The following is a 25771-nucleotide window of genomic DNA, read 5'->3' on the forward strand; positions in this document are numbered from 1 at the left end:
TTAGATGTATTTTAGCAGGTTAGTATTTTTAGGATTATTGGAATGATTTATACAAGTTTTATATAGAAGATAATGTCCATTGATAATGTGTCTATGATTTCTCGTATGTTGTTTGCCTGAGCCTTTGGATAAGAAATACCATTTGTGAATTTTTGTATGTTAAAACCTTATACTTTTATGATTCTTTTCGAATTGAATAAAGTTATTTATGAGGATGGTATCCGCTGAGTTGGGTCTATTTTCTTTTGTGGCCCACTTATTGGACCATAATCATTGGCTTGGCAATCACTATGATTTCCGAGTATGCTCCATTGCTAGGGGTTGTCCACCTAAGGGACTGTAGGCGGATGGGTGGGGGGAGGGAGAAAGGGGGTGAATTCACGTACTGCAAAGTTTTTTGATCCCACATTAGATTACCTTTGCATGCTGAGTTAACATCACTTTGTAGACCTGACAGAGCTATATTTCCGCAGTGTTACAATGCCGCAATTAGGTAAAGTGCAGGGGCCATCAGCCCTCACGCTGATGACATGGAATGTCTGTGGCCTTAATAATACGCTCAAGAGGCGCCAGGTGATTCACTACCTCCTACGGCACAAGGTCGATATAGTGTACCTACAAGAGACGCACCTCCACCCCACTGATTCAGCTAACTTTGGCGCCAGCTGGGGCACACACAGATACTTTGCCAATGATAGCATCTGTAGGAGAGTAGGGTCTGCTTCCTATGGTCACCCCCACTTTTTGCTGTGATTCTCTGGTTTTTCGACTTTAATGTGGCTGTGGGCCTGCTAATCAGACCCACAGCCCAGCTTTTCTCTCTCTAAATTGATACCATGCACTTTAGGTACATACCAGATTGGTTACTGGGTCGCCCTTCTGAGCCCCTGTATAGTGTACCATAGGTACCCAGGGCATAGGTGCACCCTAGGCCTACCAGGGGCTGCAGCATGTATTATGCCACCCCTGGTTTGCCTTCCAAACTGACACCACAGGTCTGTTCACACAGCCTGGGTAAGGTGGTGTAATCACCCCTTACTTAGATATAGTATACCTATATCTACCTTAACATATAGACACATATACACATATAAGCCACTCCTATGGTAGGCCTCGACAATCCTGGAGGCAGAGTGCTTGGTTTTATGTGAGAGGGTGCCCTAGCATGAGCTGAGCCCCGCTGCAGCTTTCGGAACCATCTCCTTATAGCTGTTCTATGATACAGCCATACCATATACTCAAGTGCTTAAAATCCTCGCGGTTAATGCTAACTTTGGTTTGGCTTTATCAAAACATGTCGTGTAAGGTGTCAAACACTTTGGAATACACCCCCCCCCCCCCCCCCCCAACCAATTCTGGTGGCGGGTATAGCATTCCACCCTTCTAGAGGGAAAAGACATGTAGTTTACTGCTTTACCCGGTTAAAGTTAAACAGAGCCTCAGCATCACAAAATGGATGCTGCTGCCACAGACACGAGTCTGACCTCCTGTTGCTGGGGGAAACTCCAGCAAGGGAGGCTTGGACAATAGGTTTCCTGTCAGGAGTTTTGTGTATTGGGGCAGGGAGGGCTGCATTCAGTGAATGCATCTATACACTGCCTGGGGCACACAAGGTGCTCCATGCATAGCCCGGTTCAAATCAGTTGCTGGGGCACTCCAGCCCCAGCTCTGGCACGAAACTGGACAAAGGGAAAGGGGTGTAACCACCCCCTTCTCAGGTCCACCCATAGGAGGGACCTAGTCAGGTAATCCAGCCCCCTTTCTTAGTATAAGTATAGGAGCTGTGTCCCCAGGACTTTAGATTATCCTGGACGAATCTTTGTAAGACATATCTTGGACCTTTGACATTCCATTCTGACTGGAAGATGGAAGACATCTCCCTTGTGGTCAAGGAGTGACCACCCTGTTCAAACAGGCACCAACAGCAACTTTGCCGGTCTGCAGTTTCAAGGCTCCTGTCGGAACCCGAAGACTCTGTGACTCAAAAACTAGACTTCCAGACTTCTTTGACCCTGACCCACATCCACAGCAAAGCTGAGACCTGTGGCGGACACGAGAGACGTGAGACCAGACATCTTGGACAACCTGCGTTTTGCTACCGGCACTCCTTTCCTGAAGCCTCAGTAAGTTGTGCATTAGGGTATGAGAAGCCCCAGCCCGAACACAATTTGCACCGAAGCTCATGCCCCCACACTCTGCGAGTGTCCCGTGGGCCCTGCCTTTGAATTTGAGCTCGACGTGTCTTCCCAGTTCCTTGCCCATTAGCTAGTGAGCCCCCTGAAGAAGCCATCTTGAATTTAACTTGCTTTCCTGGTTGCTCCAGGCTTGCTCCAGCTTCCCTGAAAAGGAGAAGCGCCACAGACCTTGCTGGTCTGCAACAGAGACAATCTTGACATCCTGCGTGGGTTGCGGTTGCCAAGGCTTGTTGGGTCCAATCCAGATACCAATGCGGCAGTCATCTAGATCCATTGTGGGATAGCTCGAATCCAGCTCCTGGTCATCGTCGATGCCTCCTGGACCTCAGGGCTGTAGAGACAAACTCACCTCCTTCACCTTAAAGCACCCAACATCACCTGGTTCCTTCGTGGTTCCTTCCTGGCCACTGGCTAGTGGCCCAGACTCTGTCCCCGCTGCTTTCAGGTTCTTCTCATCTCCGATCCACCCTTGGATCCACCCGGACACTTTTCCTCTGGTTGCCTGCAGCACTTCTTTGCAGCTCTCCATAGAAAATGAAGATGAAACCCGACACGAAAAGGCACCTATGCACCCGGCTTCCCTGGGTGAGGTAACACGAGTACTCCGGTGCTCCCGTGGGTCTTGACTCTCGAAGTGTCCTATTTTAAAAGTGTTCCATCCTAGTCCATCCGGAAGTGTCCTTAAACTGTAACTTTGTAACTTTTATGAACTCAATGTAAAGTCAATGGGAACCCGCGCCTGTGTTTAGACACTGCACGCGGCTCCCGTGGGTCTCCTACTTCCTAACCTTTGGTTGTTTAGTGTAGCTCCAGCGATTCTACAGGCCCTAGGCCTGCTTTCTAACTCTCACGTGGTACTTATACCACTTTCTTAGTATATGGTTTGTGAGGCCCCTAGGGCATAACTTATACTGTGCAACTTATCGTATATTAACTGTGTGACTTGTATTGTATTTTTACCTCTGACGTCATAAAGAGTGCAAAGGGGTTGTGTTTAGATTAAATACATATATATTTGATATATACCTTATGTGGTGTCCTTATATTTGGTATTCAATGGATTATATATGGTAAAATAACATGTGGTAGCATGAACCAACGACTGCTGGTTCATGCTACCACTAGGATAGCTTTCTATAAGGTTGACTTTACAACCACCATCAACAAGGGTCGATTAAACTGGTGCGAGGTGTCCACTAGAACTAGTGGACATCATATGCCAGGCTAACTTCTCACATTGGTGTGCGTCGGTTGGGATAAGAGCTTGCAATTTGTTTTACCAAATAATCTTGTAATATCATCTGAAAGCTCATATCAAGGTACCTGTAGGTACATATAAATCACGTCTTAGATATACATAGGTTCTACTGAACTTAGTAGTTGTAGGTGGTAAGGGCTTAGCACACCCTGACTACAACTCCTAGAGAGGTTCTAGTAGGAAAACATTTAGTGTAGGTAGGTGCACACACCACACCTCACTAGAAAATGTCCTTGGAAGCAGGGCTTAGTGGGCCTCTGCCAGAAGACAACCTAAGGTTGCCTTCTAAATATGACACATTTACTTTTCAAGAACTGAGAAGTCTGTGTTCAGTCAGAAGACTGAGACAAGCACAGAGTCCAACCTTTAACCACCTGGTAGATATCTTAGTGGCTCATGATGTAGAGAATGCAGCAGACCCAGGTATCCAAGGTAGTAGAGAGGTGGGCCATCTCTCCACAGAAGAGAATGATACTGGGGAAGATCCAGTGGTCTCTGATGAGGAAGTGGATGCTGACCAGGATGAGGTTGATGGACCTGACCTGGGCAACACAGGACTATCTGGCGGTGGAGAGGGCCATGATAGGCCCCACTCTAACCTTCCAAATAGGCCTAACAGTGGAAACAGAAGGCACAGATCACTTTCCAGTGTTTCTGATCATTCTGATTCCTCAGTAGGGTCCAGTGCCTCTGTTCTGAGGAGGATGACTTCCCCTCAAAGGAGAGAGCACAAAGCTAGAATGAAAGAGGTCACGCTGAGGATCAAGAGGCAAGACGTTGCTCTTGAAAAAGAGACCCTGGCTCTTGAAAGAGAGAAAAAGTTGAGTGGGCTAGAGCCCACTGGTGGCAGCATAATTCCTAGAGAAAGGGAAAGGTCTCATGACCATAGAAACCTGAACAAGATTGCCCCTCCCTATCAGATTGGGGATGACATCCACAAATGGATAACTGCTTTGGAGAGGGCTTGCAAAGTAAAGCAGGTTCCCCAAAGTAAGTGGGCAGCAATCCTGTGGTTCTCCTTTGCAGACAAAGGCAGAGACAAGTTCCTCACTGTAAGAGAACAGGATGCTGACAATTACTATGTCCTAAAGAGTGCTCTAATAGATGGGTTTGGCCTAACCACTGAGCAGTACAGGTTGCTGTTCAGGGATACCCAAACGACATAGACCCAGGACTGCACTGATTTTGTAGATTGTGCAACTAAGGCTCTGGAGGGCTTGTTACTGGGCAGTAAGGTCAATGACTATACACGATTGTATAATTTGATTATGAGAGAACAAATTCTTAACAACTGTCAGAACCAGTTATTGCATCAGCACCTGGTTGACTGATCTGACCACTCCCCAAGAATTGGGAAAAAAGGCAGACAAGTGGGTCAGAACCAGGGTGAAGCAGAAGGTACAGAACCAAGGTGGTGATCAGAAGAAGCAAGACCAAAAGGGTGGGGAGAATGTAAAAGACCAGAAGTCTTCTCAAGGTCCCCAAAAAGCTTCTAATGGTGGGAGTTTCCAACAATCTAAAAAGAAAGAAGGCCAAAAGAAACCGTGGTGCAAGATTTGTAAATACTCACTGGACCAGTGATTGCACCAAGAAGGAGGCAGCTCCAGCCACCATTGCCCCTAAGGCAACTGTTCCCCCTAGTCCAGCTCCAAGTGGGGGTTCTCAACAGAAGGGTGTAGTAGGGTTAACCCTGGGAACTGAGATAATGAATTCTGGCCTAGTCAGAATACCAACTCAAGCTGTTTTGATCTGTGATGGGGACATAATTATGTCCTCTACTGCGAGTCCCAATAACTTGGGAAAGTACATACAAACTCTTTTAATTAATGACAAAGTGGCTCAGGCCTACAGGGACACATGTGCTAGTGTCACAATGGTGACGCCTGGCTTTGTAGAGCCTGGACAGATCATACTAGGTGAAAATTACCTAGTGGCCAATGCTAGCAATGTCACTACCGCCCATAGTATGGCAGTTGTTAATTTCTCCTGGGGAGGGGTAACTGGCCTCAAAAAGGTTGTGGTTAGCTCAGACCTCCCTGTAGAATGCTTGCTTGGAAATAACCTGGAGACTTCAGCTTGGGCTCAAGTGGAGTATAGGACCCATGCAGAAATGTTAGGGATATCAGCACATGTCCTTGCTGTGACTAGGTCTCAGGTCAGAAATAGCAACACTGAATTGGCACTGGATTCTGGAGCAATGGACCAGTTGCCTACCAGGAGGAGAAGCAGTAGGGTTAAGGCAGTGCCTTCCCCCTTGCCTCAGAAAGAGGATCAGACTTCACAGGAAGCTGATTTGGAGACCCAAGAAGGAACTGTCCTAGAAGAGCTTGAGCCTGATCAGGTTGAGTTTCTTGGGACAGGGGGACCCTCCAGGGCAGATCTGAACTCCTCATACAGCAAGCTGCTGCTGAGGCTGCTGGGATTGCTAGTGGGACCCACAAAGTCTATTGGATGATGGGCTCCTGTATTCAGAGGCTAGAGACCCCAAGCCTGGAGCTTCCAGGAGGTTGGTCATACCTTTAGCATTCAGGGGCTTCCTTCTCACACTAGCCCATGATATTCCCCTTGCAGGACATCTTGGCCAGAACAAGACTTGGGACTAACTTGTCCCTCACTTTCACTGACCTCATATGTCAGAGGATACCAAGGAGTTGTGTTGCTCCTGTGTCACCTGCCAAGCTAGTGGCAAATCAGGTGGCACTACAAAGGCCCCCCATAATACCACGGACTGTGGTTAGGGGTTCCCTTTGAATGTGTAGAGATTTACATTGTTGGACCAATGGATCCCCAAACAGCATCTGGGCACAGGTTTATTCTGGTGGTAGTGGATCATGCCACCAGGTACCCAGAAGCTATTCCCCTAAGGACCACAACAGTACCTGTTGTAAGAGCCCTCCTTGGAGTTTTCTCAAGAGTGGGCTTTCTGAAGCAGGTTGTCTCAGACAGAGGTGCAAACTTTATGTCTGGATATTTGACTGTTATGCGGAAAGAGTGTGGAGTGAACTACAAGTTTACCACACCCTATCAACCACAGTGCAATGGTCTAGTTGAGAGATTCAACAAGACCTTAAAGTGCATGATTAAGGGTCTCCCTGAAAAGCTTAGGTGGAGATGGGACATCCTGCTGCCCTGCCTTTTGTTTGCTTACAGAGAGGTCCTACAGAAGGGGGTTGGCTACAGCCCTTTTGAACTTCTGTTTGGGCATCCTGTAAGAGGACCCCTGTGTCTGGTGAAGGAGGGATGGGAGTTACCTTCCAAACCTCCCAAACAGGACATTGTGGATTATGGACTTGGTCACCGCTCCAGGATGGCCGAGCACATGAAAAAGGCATCTAAAAACCTTGAGGCTAGTCAGGAATTGCAGAAGGCCTGGCATGTCCAAAAGGCTGTGCTGACTGTTTACCAGCCAGGGCAAAAAGTGTGGGTGTTGGAGCCTGTGCCCGTAGAATTGGTAACCCCATTTCTAACAAGCATCCTGGGACCGGTTTCGGTTTCATAACCCTCATCAGCCAGGCTATCTTGAATCCAGTGGCAGAGTGAGCAAGGGACCCATGTCTGGGCATACCCTGCCAACTTAGGGCGAACAAAGCGATACCAAAGGGGATGATGGACGGAGCGCTTGAGCAAATCAAACACTCACCCCCAGTCAAATGATCTGGGTTTAATCCTTCATCATTCTTTAGCTCACTCCACCACCCCAGTTCAGACATGTCCATATGCAAATCAGTTTGACCCTGTGCCTCATGGGAACAGTCCAGCCCGAACTGCCAAGCCATGCCTTCCCTGGACCGGAAACAAGCATCCTGGGACCGGTTTCGGGTTCATAACCCTCATTAACCAGGCTATCTTGAATCCAGTGGCAGAGTGAGCAAGGGACCCACGTCTGGGCATGCTGGTGCCGGCGATCCAAGGGTAGGTTTACAGCTTGGAGCCCTCAATACAAAGGGCACTGCACCATGTGTGCCCGTTATCACCCGGCAACTGCTGAGGCAATACTTTTGTAAAGATTAGGTTGTCCTTTATATCTGCGGGTACTCGTCCCGTAGACTCACCAAGTGGTAGGTAGGTGTGTCCACCTGATCACAATGTGTAGATAGTTTTCACCAAGGTCCTGAAGAATTGCTACTGAGCCCTCTGACGATTAAAGCAAGTAACATGTTGACCCGTAGAGTAAGAGTATGGCACAAACACGTTGATCCATTATGGTCAGATATGCCACACTCTCTTTTGTTTTTGTTTTTAATCAGGTAGGGAGCCTATCAGAATAAATGTCTCTTACTGGACTCTCTGACCTGTTTTAACCCCCACTTTTACTTACCAGCACATCACATCTACACTTAATAGGACCCTCACCCCCACGACACCATACGGCATGGAACAAAAGATCTCAGCCAAAGAGCCTCTCATCGGGTGCCCGTCGGGATTGCAGCGCCAACCTGACGAGGAGCAGACCCAATGATGAAGCAAGACACCTAGCTGGCTGGGTGTGTGAGGGCCCTAGTTCCAAAGGGATTAACTTCCCCCTTGTTTCAACAAGAGTAGAACTCCCTGTAACTGTGGTATCCTGTACTCAGCTCTCCCTTCCCCCCCCCTTTTTTTTAGACCCAATATAGGTACAATGTACCTGTTTTTTTATTTAAGATTGTCTAGGGCATGTACGTTGGACCTTCCAAGCACTCAGTCCTCCCTTTTTTGTTACAGGTAAATTATATATGCCAGTTCAGGGAGTGAACACAACCATGTTGGCACTGGTTGGTAATAGTAAAGGGCACAGAGTTCTAAGGACAAAAAACGAATTCAGCAAAAATAGGAGAGGTGAAGGCAAAATGTACGGGGGTAATGCTGCAGAGAGGGCCAAGTCCAACAAATAGCACAATGCACTGGGCTGCATACTATACTAGATAGCACACAGTGCTAACACCCACTGTACTACAAAGCACATCAGTATACTTCTATAGATATCGCACTGCACTAAACAATGCACTGCACTAGAGATTACAGTGTACCGGAATGCAAGCTGCAGGGGACCGATTACAGCAGGACTGCTTTTGATTAGGAGTATGTTGTGCTGCGTCACCCAGAGAGACAACTCTGGTGCAGCATATACAGACCCCAAGATCAGCCACACAGGGTCCAAGGGCACTAATCCTCCCAGGACAGCAGGTGAAGTAGGCTGCATGCACCGACCAGGACATCCTCTGATTGACAACTCACGCTATGCAGCACTTCCCAGTGAGAAGAGTCTAGTGCAGCATAAACCGGCTCCAGGATCAGACTCACACGCTGTAAGGATGCACAAACCCTCCCAAGACAGTAGGTGCAGTAGGCTGCATACACAGACCAGGCCTTCACCTGATTGTGAGTTCACACTTTGCAGCGCCTCCCAGTGAGAGGACTGTGCTGCAGCGTCTACAGGCCCCAGGATCAGACACAGGGTAGTTTCCGTGATTGCGCTTCGCCAGAAGGGACCCCTCTTTATTTTTTACTCATTTTCATTAAGTCATTTTCTGGGCCATGAAGGGAGGAGGTTATGGATTTAGAAGAGTCTTATCACACATTTGTCTGTATGTGGGGAGGGGGCTGGAAATGGCACCTGTTGCTCCCACATGTAGAGTTGTAGATGGCAGAAGCTCGCTAAAGACCTCTGTGTGGGCTCTAAACTATATAATTAAATTCAGCTCAACCCTATTTACCTTTATATTTCTTCACCTCATCTTCAGGTTTCTGATTTTTCATAATTTCTTTTTCCCTTATTTTCCTCATCTGCTGCGGACCATGAAACTCCACTTCCTTACACCTGAAGAGACACAAATCATGTTAGTGTCACAGACACTCAGAAGCAACATGATCTGACAAGGAACAGCACAAATACCTTGTTATTGGAAATAAAATGCTGTAGTTACAGGAGCTCCTCCAGGACAGCAGTTGGTGTGTCTTACTATACACACACACCCGCACATACGCACACACACACACGCACACATGCACACACATGCACATACACACAAAAACATGCACGTGCACACAAACACAACAGCAGCAGCTCAAGGGGTATTAAAAGTGTCACACGCTGTCCCTTCCACTCTGAACCCTCCTCTGCTCAGAACCTTGCAGGGATTAGCACAAGATAATACAAGTTTCAGGATTTAGAAAGAGACAGCAGAAACCTCATCCACCAACACACACGACTACTCTGTCTCTAACTCTTTCCCTCTCTCTTTCGCTCTCCTTCTCTCTCTCTCACCCCTCTCTCTTTTTCTCTCTCTCTCGAACGCTTGCCCTCTCTCTTTCTCTCTCTCTCTCTCTCTCTCTCTCTCTCTCTCTCTCTCTCTCTCTCTCTCTCTCTCATGCCTCTCTCCCCTTCTCTCTATCTCACCCCTCTCTCTCTCTCACCCCTCTCTCTCTCTTTCTCTCTCCTTCGCTCTCTCTGTCTCTCTCTCTCTCTCTCTCTCTCCCTCTCTCCATCTCCTTCTCTCTCTCTCTCCCTGTCGTTCTCTCTCTTTAGGTCCCGTTCTATCTATTTAGCTATCTGTGACACACTCTCTTCCTTTTTCTGTTTCTCCATCTCCCTCTTGTGCCTCTCTCTCTTTCACAAAGCTCTTGGCATCTCAAGACAACTGTAAACAATGCCTGTTACAACAAACAGAAATATAAACACTGGGCCCGATTCACAAAAGTAATTTGAGACAAAATCCTAACTTTCCAACTTTCGGGATTCACAAAAGGCATTTAGGAGTAGTAAAGTTAGGATTCCTAACTCTCTTGTGAGATGACTCACACATGATGTAGGCTAATGGTGTAAGCTTTACTTGTAGGCTCTTGTGAGATGACCCCAGGACCCAGGCATGATGTAGGGTTATGGTGTGTGAGCTTTAGTTGTAAATGTAGATGTAAATGTAGACGTATTTATAGAGCGCACTAATACTGCGGAAATCCGGAGTGTCCTGGCGCTGTATTCATACCGCTAGGGAACCCGTCCTGGCTTTTCCCCGTGAAATGCCCACTCCTGGGCATCCCCGGGGTGCAACCAGGCATCCCCAGCACTGTAGGGGGCCGTTGTGGAGACTAAGCAAGCTATTGCCCAGAGTTGCAGCGTGGGACTCGTGCTCAGAGTAGGCACCGAGGCGAGAAATCAGGTCCGAGGAATTATGAGCCCAAGACCTGCCGAGATCAGCCGAGGCGGGATATGAACCCTGGTCCCGGGCCAGGCCTTTACACCAGGGACACTAGTCAAAAAAGTCAATTCCCTTTGGGCAGATGAACATTAATACCACAGTACTTACAAACAATAACCTCACAACTACATGAACATGACAAAGAAGCAATGAAAAAAATGAAGATTCAAAAACGTGAAAACACTATAATAGGATCAAAACATTAGTACAATTTATTGACATACATCATGTTGATTAAAAATTGGGAAACAAACATAGGACGTAACAATAATAAATAAAAAACATTCCAATTTAAAAAGGAGCTAGAGGAAAAGGACTAAATTCAAACACTCTTATTATGAATTTTCCTTAGATTTGTAATCCACATTCACTCCTTGAGCATCGACGCGTTTCGGCGGAATGAATAAAGTATGACCGCCTTCATCAGGGTATATGTATACTTGTTTCCCAACAGTTCTCGGGGATAAAATATTTAAGTCAATGCGTCATAAGGGGTATATATCCTCCTTATCCTTTCATGGGGATATTCGGCCAGCGAATTATCCTCTAGTTTGCTGAAGCTTAAAAAATGTTCAAATTTCGAAATACGTCCAGCGCTATCACTGGAGGTCATAAAAACATAGTTGTTGCCATAAATCCGACTTCCAAAATGCGTCCGAAATACGTCCGGCGCTTGTAGTTAAAAGACGAAGTAAGAAAAATGTAAACCTGGAACGCGGTACCGTCTTGAATATTAGTATTAACCTTAATAGGGCCACAGCGTGATTCCTGATATCCTTAAATATGGGCAATTACACATAAGTCTTTGTCCTCTGACGTTAGATAAGCCGGCGTCCCGCGTTCGTCCTCACGTCGTGTAGGCAAAGATAGAAAGATTACACCAGGGACTGCCGCTCTAAGCAGTGAGCCACACTTCTCCACAGTTGTAGTCTCTTGTGAGATGACCCCTGGACCCAGGCATGATGTAGGTTTATGTTGTGTGAGGTTTACTTGTAGGCTCTTGTGAGATGACCCCTGGACCCAGGCATGATGTAAGTTTATGGAGTGTGAGCTTCACTTGCAGGGTCTTGTGAGATGACCCCTGGACCCAGGCATGATGTAAGTTTATGGAGTGTGAGCTTCACTTGCAGGGTCTTGTGAGATGACCCCTGGACCCAGGCATGATGTAAGTTTATGGAGTGTGAGCTTCACTTGCAGGGTCTTGTGAGATGACCCCTGAACACAGGCATATGATGTAGGTTTATGGTGTGTGAGCTTTACTTGTAAGCTCTTGTGAGATGACCCCTGGACCCAGGCTTTACTTGCAGGCTCTCGTGAGATGAACCCTGGACTCAGGCATGATATAGGTTTATGGTGTGTGAGCTTCACTTGCAGTGTCTTGTGAGATGACCCCTGAACCCAGACATGATGTAGGTTTATGGTGTGAGCTTTACTTGTAGGCTCTTGTGAGATGACCCCTGGACCCAGGCATGATGTAGGATTATGGTGTGTGAGCTTCACTTGCAGGGTCTTGTGAGATGACCCCTGGACCCAGGCATGATGTAGGATTATGGTGTGTGAGCTTCACTTGCAGGGTCTTGTGAGATGACCCCTGAACCCAGACATGATGTAGGTTTATGGTGTGTGAGCTTTACTTGTAAGCTCTTGTGAGATCACCCCTGGACCCAGGCATGATGTAGGATTATGGTGTGTGAGCTTCACTTGCAGGGTCTTGTGAGATGACCCCTGAACCCAGACATGATGTAGGTTTATGGTGTGAGCTTTACTTGCAGGCTCTCGTGAGATGAACCCTGGACTCAGGCATGATATAGGTTTATGGTGTGTGAGCTTCACTTGCAGTGTCTTGTGAGATGACCCCTGAACCCAGACATGATGTAGGTTTATGGTGTGAGCTTTACTTGTAGGCTCTTGTGAGATCACCCCTGGACCCAGGCATGATGTAGGATTATGGTGTGTGAGCTTTACTTGTAAGCTCTTGTGAGATGATACCTGGGATGGTACAGGATTATGACGTTAGCTCTGTTTGTAGTCTCTTGTAATATGTGGTCTTCTGCTTAGTAAAGGTTTTTGATGGGTTGTGTCTGTAGGTCCAAGGTGACCCCTGAGCTCTGCGATGGTACATGGGTATAACGTAGTGGTTCGTGACATGGTTGTCATAGAGTTTTTCAAAATATTCAAAACGTGCAAATTTCGTGAAAATTTGTTTTTGAAATGTAATACTTTGAATGGTGTATGGAGTCGCCACTGATGAATTGATAAGATTCCTTCTGAAACGAGATGCTCGGGTCCTGTAGAAGTCTAGATTGTGCTATGAGTGCGATGCGCCACATCTCTTTATCATCATTAATTCTAAAACGGATGCTCTTTTCTGTGCTCCATTCAACGTGCTCCTCCTCATCCCCACTCCTGATCAGGGACCCTCTGCAACCCATCTCTCCTCTTGTTCCAGGGAGGATGTTAATAATATTGTGTACCATAGCTTTGTGAATGAGGCTTTTTTCATGGTGTATCAGTTTAGAGTACTTCCGCTGAAAGTTCCGGAAGTGACCTATTGTTCAAGAAATGTTTAATTTGTGTTGCACAATCACCAGGGTGTAGTTGCTGAGGAAGCAAAGGAAGGGTTTTCTAACCTTAAGACACTGGTTGGTGTTTAAATGATTTCAAAGTCCTGTTTATTAGGTTGTTTCTGATTTGCCAAATGCGACCCTAACCACGATCGTGCTCTGCTGATTTCTCAGAATCTCTTCATAGAGTTCTATTCTTTGCTATTAAACCGTCCTTGCTCCGATAGTAGGGCCTCTCTTAGCATTTAGGGCCCTTTGTGCAGGTTTTGCCTTTGACCTCCCCTCTTATGTCCTTTTTTCTATTATCTGGGGTTATTTGGGAGACTAATATTATTTGCCTCATGGACTCTCTGCGGGCTGCTTTGAGGCTGCTTTGCCATTTTTCTGTAGTGTTTGCTGTCAGTACTCTTTCTGAGTAGAAATTTCATTTATAATATGCCTAGCTACGTATTACCTTATTGCATTATTTACTTTGCTGTGCTCTGATCATTTAAGAGGATTTTCTCCTTTGTGCCACCTTTTGATTGGTTTATAATAAAATCCTTTTGGCTAATTTTAATCTAGAACTCAGTTATTTATGCAAATTATATTTTATTCTGTTTAACTGTGCTAAAATAGTTATTTCCCTGATAAGGAGTGCCGTCTCTTACCCGCTAGATCCAACTTGGATTGTGGAGCCGAAATATTATTAGTATCTATTGGGGTCTCAAATTATTGTAGTTCAGATGAAGATTTGGGTTTGGCTCCCACAAAGTGTGGCCGGTTAGAGTATTGAATCTTGAAGTCTCGTATTGAATGATGCTTTGGTTGTAATTGCCGGAGTGCTATCATACAGCTGGCCATTCAGAACCAAGTAACAATATGCAAAAGGTGATATGAGGAGTGCCTCAACCCCTCCTAAGGACAACACCTCTACATCCCTGCACTCATCTGATGATAAGAGGAGTGTTTGTTGTCCCCCCCAACCCCCCCTAAGGCCATCAAGTTCTCTGGGATTAGACCCTACAATGGAAGGTTGTCATAAATGTCGGAAGAGGGCAAAGGGTTGAAAGATCCTAAGTAAGTGTAGGAATGTGGGTTTCTGTTGCAGTGACCCCCCCCCCCACCTTTTGCCAGACTACTGATGCACTTTCACTTGGTGTGCCCTGGGTCCCTGCCAATCAGGCCTGTGTTCAGCCCCTGGTAACTGATACCACAGGTACCCAGTGCACTGTGACCAGAGAAGACCTCTAAGGGCTGCAGCACTTATTGTGCCACCCTTAGAGGTACTGTACCACTACACTCACACACTGCATTTGCAGGCTGCGTGTTTTGATGCAGAACAAAGTGGAAAATCGACATGGCACTCATCCCTGTGTGCCATGCCTACAAAGCCCTGCCCTAGCCTAGGTCAGCCACCCCTCCAGCTGGGTGTGGTATGCCAGTGGTGAGGGTACAAGGGCAAGAGCCCTGTGCCCCTACAGTGCCCAAGTCCGTTCTTGGGCATTGTAAGCGCAGTGTTTGCCATTAATAGTATATGGTGCTTGGAGTTTGTCATTATAAACTCCACAGCAGCATAATTGCTATTAAACTTCTAAGCACATTAAACTCACACTGATGCCAGTGTGGGATTTAATGAGAAATGCACATAGAAGGCATCTCGGAGATGCCCCCTGAAAACGAACCCACCACTAGTGTCCAGGCTGAGTGGCTGCTTTCAGCTGCCACCACCAGACATGTTTCTGGACCCCTGGGTCGAGAGCCTGCTGCTCTTGGGGGCCTCAAACAATGCACATCCTGGGACAAGGTGCCAAACCTCCTCCCCAGGATGGGCTGGGTTCATGAAGGGGAAGCTTCAAAGGCATGCCACCCTTGTGAGCCTCCCCAGACCATTTGCTGCTTTCAGCAACTGTTCCCCACTGGTTCTACCCCCCACTTTGGGCGGGAGAACCGGCAGGAAAAACAAGTGAGGGAGAGAGGTGTGCCCACCTCTGCCAACTCCACACCTCAGGTGGGGGAGGCGAGGTAAAGCACAACTCTGAGTCTCCGCAATCTTGAGGATGGGGAGACCCAACCAACCAGAGACAGACTCCTGCCCCCTCCCACTGGAGAGTGGCAGAAGGGAAGGGACCCATTGGTCACAGCCCTTTACCTACCTGCAAAGCCCCTAGATTTAGTATTTAGGGAGGGGGACCTGAACCTTGCTTTCTCAGATCCAGAAACGAAAAGAAGAAGGACCGAACAGCTGTGCAGCTAGCTAACAAGAGGACGGCGCCCAATGACATGGTCTTAGCCCTACAGGCCTGTCTCCCCTCAAACCTGCTCCTGCGAAATCCCGATGTGTCCTGCAGCCAGCAACCTCAAAAACCCCGGAGGACCTGCCTTCCTTCACTTCCAAGACTGCTTCTCCCATGAACACCGTACTTGTGCAAACTGCAGCTTCTGGATCCGGCAAGACAAGGCAAATCCAGCCCACTCTGCACCCGCCAAACCCGGCCCGAGGTTGAGTGGAAAAACACCACAAGGAGGTCACCCCAGCGATCCTGACCCGAGATCCAGTGACTCGTGACCTGCCTCCAGCCGACGCTTGCAGCCTCAATCCAGAGGATCCCCTCTACTGCAACCAGAGCGGGTAAGACTTTCTGACGTCCCAAGGCACCCCGGCACCCGACGCCCCACTGCCTTTTGTGCCCAAACCAACGGTGCCTAACCAACCCAAGACATCCTAACTTACCCAACAAAGTGATGGTCACACCCAGAAGATCCCCGTCCCCGAGCCTGCAGTGTTTCTTCTAACCGGAGGTTCTCCATTGAAAACAACAGGGCAACCGACCTCAAAACAGCAATCTGCATCCGGCCGCCCTAGTGCCGCTGAGGGTCCACCTTTGGTGCTAATTTGGTTCCCTATTTGCTCTGACCTAAACCCTAGGAGCTTTGCTCCCACAACCCAGTGGCTTGCATGCCAGCAGCCACCAACCGGAGGCCCCCTATCCTCCATATGATAACATTGGGCCTCAACAATCTGCACCCGGCCGCCCTAGTGCCGATGAGGGTGAAACAAAATTGCATCACTGACCTTCGGGGACCCCTGAGTCTAATCCCGGAACCTTAACTCCCACAGATGATAACTTACCTTTGAACCGATAACCTACTTTGACTGGTTTTCCTGAAAAAGTTACTAAGTGTGGAGTTTTGAAATCTAAAGATATTCTTATAAAATTGTGGGTGTACAGACAAAATATCGACTCCAAAATATCGACTGGACATAATATCGAGTTTTAAATATAGACTGGACAAAATATCGACTGGACATAATATCGACTACAAAAATATCGTTTTTCAGGTAAGTGAAGTAATATCGACTGTATAAAATATAGATAGCAAAAATATCGAATTTTTAATAATATATAATATTTTATAGTGTATTTTTATGTAATAATATGTGTGAAAAGTGTGTATTAATGTTATAAAATATTTTATTAAATGAATTTTGTTTTTATAATAATTGCGTAATGTAATTCTGTAGCGGGTTGTGGGTTTATAGGGGAATAGGGTGGGAAGTAATTTAATAATAATTAATTAATTAATATATGTTTGTTAATAATTTTAATTAATAATTAATTGATAATTAATTAATATTAATTAGTTAATTAATTAATATAATTTTGTACATATTTTGTATTGGTAATTAATTAATTGTAATTAGTTAATTACATTAATTAGAGTACATTTTTAATATATATCATTTTGTGTTATTTTTAAGTAATTAATTGGGAAAAAATAATATTAATTATTAAAATAATTACAGCTAATGTGCTAATATATTAACTTTATTTTTATTGTTAATTAATAATTAATTGGTAATTAAATAATATTGATAAATTTTGGGTAAAGGAGCATTTTTAGGGTTCAGGGTCAGTTTTCAGTTTTTGGGTAAAGGGGCATTTTTAGGGTTTTGGGTCAGTTTTCAGTTTTAGGGTAAAGGGGTATTTTTAGGGTTCAGGGTCAGTTTTCAGTTTTTGGGTAAAGGGGCATTTTTAGGGTTCAGGGTCAGTTTTCATTTTTAGGGTAAAGTGGTATTTTTAGGGTTCAGGGTCAGTTTTCAGTTCATGGGTAAAGGGGCATTTTTAAAGTTCAGGGTCAGTTTTCAGTTTTTGGGTAAAGGGGTATTTTTAGGGTTCAGGGTCAGTTTGGGGTTTTTGGGTAAAGGGGTATTTTTAGGGTTCAGGGTCAGTTTTCAGTTTTAGGGTAAAGGGGCATTTTTAGGGTTCAGGGTCAGTTTTCAGTTTTTGGGTAAAGGGGTATTTTTAGGGTTCAGGGTCAGTTTTGGGTTTTTGGGTAAAGGGGTATTTTTAGGGTTCAGGGTCAGTTTTCAGTTTTTAAATGATATTTTTGCAAGTCGATAATGTGACCGTCGTTACTCTTTGGAGTGGGAATAGAATTTTTTACACTTCTGGTATTGTACGCTAATATAATAGTATCCTATTTAATTATAGTATGTTATTATATATATATGTTTTTCCAAATATGATTATAAAAAATTATTTTTATTAAGTTTATTTATTATTTAATTATTATAATTTAATTTAAGTATTTTTAAGTAAATTTTAGTAATTACATTTTAATATTAATTTAATTAAACACTGTTTTTAACAAAGTCGATATTTTTTATAACTATATTATTGTAAACGATATTTTGTACTCGATATTTTTGTACTTACCTGTTTGTAGATACAAACTCGATATTTTGACTGTCGATATTTTGTCCACGATATTTTTGCCAGTCGATATTTTGACCCTCGATATTTTTTCAGTGATCCAAAATTGTGCGAATAACCAAAAAGTATTTACTTACCTGTTTGCAGGAAATGTCCCAGTGCTGAATCCAGGTATCCAGCACTGAGTAAGGAAAGTAACGTACAAAGTAACTTACCTGTAATTTACTAAAAAAGCCTATTCATTTCAATGCACTGTTTTTCTTCCAAAAAGTTTCAAAGTGTGGAATTTTGAAATCTAAAAATATTATTTAAAAATCGCACAAATAACCAAAACGTATTTACTTACCTGTTTGCAGGAAATGTCCCAGTTGTGAATCCAGGTATCCAGCACTGAGTTAGAAAAGTAACGTAAAAAGTAACTTACCTTTAATTTACTGAAAAAGACTATTAATTTCAATGTACTGTATTTGCTAAGTGTTGCAACCTACTGCATTCCCTGTAAATCAAACAAAGTACAATTTCTCATGCATTTTCAAACTGTTCTGCAATCATCAACTTATTACTGAAACTTATTTATTGCTTACCTGTGCCAGACTTGCTTGGTTAAAAATTAAAACAACAGTATATATTTTTATACAAAAACAATTGGCCAATTGGCAGGCTCAGCCACTTTACACTTAGTTGAGGGGCCCGACTTAAAAGTCAAATAATGAATGTTAAAACCTCAACAGTGAAAACCTGGGCTAGGTCTGGGGCTACCTCATTTAGGTAAGTGCCACATTTAGGCAGCACTTACGGGTCAGACTTTTATTTAAGGGCAGCGTCTCCTAAGCTTTGTCGATCTCAGAAGCTCAATCAGGAGTAATCAGGTTAGGTCACGTCCAAAAGTGCAATAGAGCAATTTTCCTCAACATTTCCCAGACATACTGTTAGACCTGACATCATTGGCTTGAGTCTCTCCTCCATTTTTTCTGTTTGCCTCCACTGTTTACGATGTTTTTGCTGGTATATGCTTTGGGCACTGTGCCACTGCTGATCAGTGCCACAGTGCAAGTGCTCCCTATGTTAAATTACTGTATTGATTGAATTCCATGTTTGGTTTATTTGGTTTACTATCAGTCCCTAGTCTAGCGCACCAGGAGTGCCAGGGCTTGTAAATACAAATGCTGCTCGTGGGCTTGCAGCACATATTGTGCCACCCACAAGAGCGGCCTAGTAAAAGTATGTCTGAGGGTCTGCCATTGCCAGACTCACGTGCAGTCTAGTACTGTCACGCTGACTGCGCAAGTACACCTACTTGCCAGTCCCTAAACCTTCTCTTAGCTTCACGTTAGTCACCCCTATGGTAGGCCCACGGGCAGGGTGCGTTGTAAGTATAAGGTAGGACAGGCCTGACCAAGTTGGCATGTCCTAATAGTGAATCACCGCCATATTCGTTTTTCACTATTGCGAGGTAACCTGCTCTCCATTAGTTAGAATGGGCTGCCAGGATTATTAATGCTATAATCCTAGCTGGCTCGGGGAGCATGGTGCAATGTCGAGTTTGGTATCCCTGAACTCGGGGTTTAATTACGCATCCGTTGGTGTGGATGGTTTTTGGACTCTGGGTTTGAAAATAGCACTTTTAGAAAGTGGCTATTTTCTTGTCTAACTATTTCTGGTTTCTGCTGGTTTGGTGTGTGTGTGACAGGAGCTGGGCGGCTCCAGAGTTCTGGATGAGTCAGTGTGGGATGAGTGGGACATTTGCATTGAGAGTAGGGGGAGAGTAGTTACTGATAGCTTGCCCTGCCTGATACAATGCTGGCTCCACCTCCTGCCTGGCGACTGATGGCTCTGTGCCTGCCATGGACGATCCTAGCCCCATCTCCTACCAGGAGGCCGATAGCTCGGCTCCTGCCAGTGACAATGCTGGCTCCACCTCCTGCTGGGCGTCTGAGGACCCAACCCTGCTCAGTGAATAGGCCAGGTGCCTCTGCCTGGCTCCACCCACAACAGACCCAGGATGTTGGGAAATCCCCCTGCATGGACAAAGGGATCAAAGCCAAAAAGGGGTATAAGAGGAGGACCCCTGAACCAAGAATTTAGATCACTTCTGACAAGGAACCCTAAAACCAAGGACAAGAAGCCTGCTGATCCAAGGACTTTCCTACCCCTTCTGCCAGTGTGCTGTTTGCTGGGGGGAATCCTGCATTGCTTCTTTATTTTTGCCAAGGAACCAGGAGAGAGGAACTGTGTGTCTACTCTCACGCTTTGCTAAGAAAATCTCCAAGGACTGGAAGAGTGCCAGTCTCCTGCTGAAGTCACAGGGCTAAAGGACTTCATCTGCTTAAAGTGCTATTTGCTGGAACCTGTGAATCCAGCCCCTCTGAAAGAACCAGCAATCTCGACGCCGACGGACGTCACCGAATCCAGCTCGACATCGTGAGTAACGGCTCCGGTCTCCCGCTTCCTCGATGCCGGCCGCCGGGCCCGATCGACGCCAGCAGCAACGCCAGTAAGTAGTGAGTTCGGCTCCAGCTCCAAGGGACCTCGTGTCTGCACCGCTGCTGATCGCATAGACTTCGTGCCCTCTCGACGCCGTGAGCGCTGCTCACCCTTCGCAACAGCATCATCGACATCGACGACTACTGAGGCCGGATCGACACCGACGACGCGACGCCGGATTGCTCGACGCCGCTGATCATCGTGTGCTTCATTTTCCTAAGGTACTGTGTTATTGGGGGTCCGTGTGACTCCGGGCTCGACGTAGCGCTCCTCGCGGTCGACGCCGAACCTTTGGATTAATTTTGCCTCGACGTCGTGTAACTCCCGTGTGGCTTACATTGTTGCCAAGAACTGTGTTTCCAGGAAGAAGAGTTGATTTTGATACGAAAGACTTTGTGCTAAAGAAGAAACTACATTTGAACTATTATTTTCCCTTCCAAGAGTATTTATTAAGATTGTGTATATTTTTTTTCGTTATTTGGTCTTGTGCTAAGCCTTATATAAAAATCCTTATTTTTATAATACTACTGTGTCGTGTCCATTTGTAGTGTATTCACTTTATTACTGTATGTGGTCATAAATGCTTAACGCACAGCCTCTGAGATAAGCCTGTCTGCTCTGCCAAGCTACCAAGGGGGTGAGCAGGGGTTATCAAAGGGTGTGATCCCCTTGCCCTGACTAGAAAAGGTGTGTCCCTATTTTTCAGAAGTGTATACCTCTTCCAACTAGAGACAGCCTGTTCTAACACATACCTAAGCCAACAAAGCAATTTGCTGGTAGAATGGCTCAGAACGTTGAAGCGCGCGTCCATGAAGAGCGAAGCACGGGTCTGGCTCATGCTGTAACCCAGGACAGAAAATGATCTAAGCTGAGCAAGGGAAGCAATGTCTAAAATGCCAAGTGTTGGACCTGACAGCTATGGTAAGGTGTTCCCCAAATGTTGCCTTCCACCCTCCTGTTTTTGTTGACTTTTTTTGCTGACCCTAGGACTCTGCACACTTTACCACTGCTAACCAAAGTGCTTTTACTCTCTCCCAAAACATGGTTCGCTTAGCTTCCACTCAATTGGCTCAATTAACTGACTTGTAAGTCCCTAGTAAAGTGGTATTGCCTGTACGCAGGGGCTGTTAACTAAATATTACTATTGGGCACAGAGCACTGATCATGCCAACCATTTCAATAGCCTTTTAAACATGTCTCAGGCCTGCCATTGCAGCCTGTGTGTGCAGTTTTAAACTGCCATTTCAACCTGGAAAAATAAACCTTTTAGCAGGCCTGAACCTTCAGTTTTAATTCAAATTAGTCACCACAAAGGTAGGCGCTACTCAGGTCATAGTGCAGGGTGCTGTGTATTCAGAAAGTAGTACATTACTTTTGAGTTTTACATGTCCTGGGAGGGAAAAACTCTTAGATTTGTTTTTCACTACTACAAGGTCCTTTCCCAGAGGATAACGATGGTTTACGTTGTTAAATTTAATGCATGCTAACTTTCAGTTAGGAGTACATTAGGAAATAAACTTTAGTGTCTATAGAATTAGAATGTGAACCATCAATAATGGTCAGATTTTAGTCACAATGCTGAAAATGCCACCTTTAGAATGCTGTCATTTTCTTGTCCGAAGCATCGAGTGCCTGCAGCCTGTACCCTGGGTCACGATTAGGTGTTGCAGGTAGTTGGTCTTTGTGTATTTCTCCCAGATAGTGAGACAAAAAGGGAATAGGTGTTGACAGGATGGGCAATCTCGGTCACATCAGGATGATGAGGAGGAGCTGTCACCTTCCACACTTGCACATCACAAAGCCTCTGCACCCTCACAAAAGTGTTCCACTGTAGTATTTTATGCTCCCTGTTAAGCGGAGGCCAGGGCAAGGATGGAGGAAGCTCCAGACACCTCAGGGGTGGAAGCCTCTAGCAACCTCTCCTACTTCAAAGCTGGCACCAAGGAAAAGTAGTGGACACTCGGACCCAAGTCTTCTGTACACCTCAGGACCTGTGGAAGTCTCAGAAGGGCTGCTGCACTGCAAGAAGGACTCCTACTCTACTTCCCTGCTGCTTGAGTTAGAAGCACTGAACCTGCATCTTGAACCGAGAACCCCTAGACTGGCTTCATGGGTTAGTTGACTGGCCTCCCGATCGGACCCTCCGGAACAGAAACGGCCCCAACCATTTTGAGCCCTGCACCTAAACTCTGCCTGCTGTGGGTTCTGCAACTAATCCTGAACCCTTAGAATTGGACCTAAAGGTGTTCTGTCAGCCCAGCTGTGGTCTCTAGCAGAACCGACGCAGTGAAACCCAACTCCTTGCTGCTCTGCATCAGAATAACTATTGTACGATGCATCCCTGACCCCACACTTTCATAAAACTGCAGCTACGTGACACATCCTCGCATTGCAGCCCTGCAACCTGTTCTAACCACATTCACACAATGAAGGACCTAACATCGCAGCCCCTCAGAACCGCAACTGAAGGATGCACCCTCAACATGGGACATCACAGTCCTGCAGCTCCTACAAGCCACCACCCGGCGGCACATCCTCAACACAGGCCCTCACATTGCAGCTCACTGGAAACGCAGCTGAGCAAAGAATCCTCGATGCAGGATCTTGCAATGCTCCGGAACCCAGACACAAGGTACATCAGTAAGTGGGCCTAACTTGGTCCCTGTATTTGGCCCGTGCTCCATCACGTTTGGCCTGAACTTTAACTTTGTACCGGTTTGGTGCAACCAGATAATAATAACAGTTGGTCCTTTGAGCTTTTAGGCACTATTTTTATCTAGATCTTTAAAATGTCAAATCTCCGGTTCTACTATTTCAAATTTTGTTGTTTTGTCTCAAATAATGTGTTCTATTTTACTCTATTTTTCTGAAATGGTGTCAGGTTTTTTTGTGTTTATTTTCATTTTATTACTGTGTAAGTGCAGCAGAAATACTTTACACATTGTCTCTAAGTTAAGCCTCACTACTTGGCACCAAGCTACTTACCAGAGGGTTAAGCACAGGCTAATTTGGGGTTTGTTTGAGACTTCACCATGAAAGGAGTTGTAGTTACTGCTTGAGTAGTGTTCCACCCTCCTCGCCCAGTGACCCAATTTCTTACACCAAGTTTCAGGTACATTTCAATGGATAGAGCTCCTAGGGTTTGTCTCCTTAATCTTTCAAAGAGACCATTTTCACAGGTGAATAATTGTATGGCATTAGAAGAACCATATAGGGATGTATGTTGACACTGTATTTCACACATCTGTAGGATGGGGGAATAACAAATATCCTTTATTTTTCCTTTGTACTAGAAGTTCCTTGCTTTGAAGGGTAGGATCTCCATTTGTCATTGGAAGCTACACCAGATATGTATATTCCTGTACCTGTTTGAGAGGGGAATTATCTAAGATGATGCTGATATTGAGACCTTTATGCACTCTATACATTATCAGCTTTGTTTTCTCCATGTGTGTCGGAAGCTTAGCCCTGGATTCCACAGAACTCTGCAAACATATCAAGGAATTCTGCAGAGCTTGGTGTGACTTGGAGACCAGAAGGGCGCCCTGAGCAAATGAAAGAGTAGCAATCCTGGTCCCACCTTACAGAGGCTTCATTAAAGCCCTTTCTGACAGCCTCAAACACTGTATCTACAAACAAAAAGAACAAGGGGGAAGCTGAGCAGCAGCCTTCTTGAACATCTTTGTTAACAGGAAATGATTTTGTTGTTTTCCTTGCTGGCCCCTATCAGATCATTGCAAAATGTTTGTTGTGGTGCCAGACTGGGATGTTCAGTGAGGTCCAATGGAATACACAGATACTACAAGGAATTCTATAAAAGATGTGTAGTGACATTGTGAAAGGCGGCCCACAGGTCCACAAACACCATGCACAACAGCTCTATTAAGTACTTTAAGGTTATAACGTGCCTGAGCACCTGGTCAATTCTGCCATTTTTAGGTCAGCTTAGACAGCGCTTTCGCAGTCTGGCAGATCTCTTGTATGTACTTTGTGGGCTTTGGAGATCAGCCCCAGGATTTGTCTGCTTCTGCTTAGGGACGTTTTTCTGTTCAACTGCCTCTATTTAACTGTCTTGATAGAAAACGACCAGTAGAGGTCAGTAAAATACCACAGTTACTTTCTGCTTGGGGACTTTGTTTTTTTTATTTTTCTGGCAATAGCCTGTATTTAACTTTCTTGCTAGAAAATAACCAGCAGAGGTCAGTAAAATACCAGATTCACTTAAGCATTCCCTAGATTCAAGGCCATAGAAACTTGTCTTCAACGAGCACCCGTAGACAATAAAAACTTTTTTTTCAAATCTTGTATTTTCAGTGTTATGACCACTAAAGGCCCTGATTTTATATTAAATACAGAGCTTTGGACAATGCTATTTTCCGCTGATAGGCAGTATTTCTCTCCATGTGTTCCCATACCTGGTGGGTTCTGCAGTTTGGTGCTTAGTTTCCCTCCATGTTAAAGAACAGTAGATGTTCCACATCCAGGCTAATGTGCTGCATATCTAAATACATATAAAGCCCCACAGGCGAGGCTGATTGCTTTGTAAATGCTAATTCTTTCTGAATCCAGCTTCATAATGTGACCAGATCTTATTATTTTCAGTCAGGCTAATTCAATAGAAGATTTTTTTGGGGATATTGTCTAACAAGTTGACCGGGTGATTGTTTACTGGACTGTATCTATTGCTCTTCTAGTGTAAAGGAGCTACTTCCTGAGTCAGCCATGAGAGTGCATACAATAGCATTGCTCACAGATGTGACGTCGCAGCCCCATAGAATGGGCTCCATTTATCCGGCTCTGCCTGTGTTGCAAAGACCTGTTAAATAAGGCTCTGCCTTGGGTTCTCTCACGAGTGGGGCTGTGTCGTCAAAGTACTAAGATGATAAACACAAGAAGCAGCATCCTCAGCTATGAACACCCCGGCTTTTGACGTGTAATCTTTGTGGCCAGTTTTCAAGCGGCATGTGGGTTGTTCATGGTAATGACCCTCACAAGGTTTTGCCCTTGACAACATTCCCAAGAAGCCTCTTCCCACCATGGAGGGATTATATCACATTTTCTTGGCTACTTCATCCCCTCCATTGTTGCTTTTTAGAGCCACAATTAGCAAAGCTTTGCTAATCAGCAATGATGAAGGCCAGGGTTTATCATTCTACAACTAGGATCCAGATTAGTGAGCTGCGGGAAAATGTGCTCAAAACCCACCCTATGCAGACCCCAGAACACTGGTTAGGAGAGTATTTATGGGTGCCAGAGTAGTTTTGAGCTCTACATGATGCCACTTCATCTTCTCCTATTATTAGAAACGTGTAAATCATTGATGGCTTCTAAACACGCCTGCGCTGCAGCCTGGCCTGGTGTAGGAATTGAAACATTGGAGTTTCATGATCGCTTTCAG

At 45.4% G+C, this 25771-nt stretch overlaps 1 protein-coding gene across 3 annotated transcripts in view; it reads right to left on the reverse strand.

Moving 5' to 3' along the window:
- Positions 1–25771, reverse strand: part of LOC144828380 (zinc finger protein RFP-like) — a 341356-nt gene that overhangs the window by 15849 nt on the left and 299736 nt on the right. For all 3 annotated transcript variants that reach the window (XM_078686492.1, XM_078686494.1, XM_078686493.1), the window contains one exon: positions 9147–9250. In XM_078686492.1, the coding sequence (XP_078542618.1) occupies positions 9147–9250 (104 nt within the window). The remainder of the gene's footprint in view (positions 1–9146; positions 9251–25771) is intronic.

Source organism: Lissotriton helveticus, chromosome 4_1 (assembly GCF_964261635.1).
Source record: "Lissotriton helveticus chromosome 4_1, aLisHel1.1, whole genome shotgun sequence".
Taxonomy (NCBI): Eukaryota; Metazoa; Chordata; class Amphibia; order Caudata; family Salamandridae; genus Lissotriton; species Lissotriton helveticus.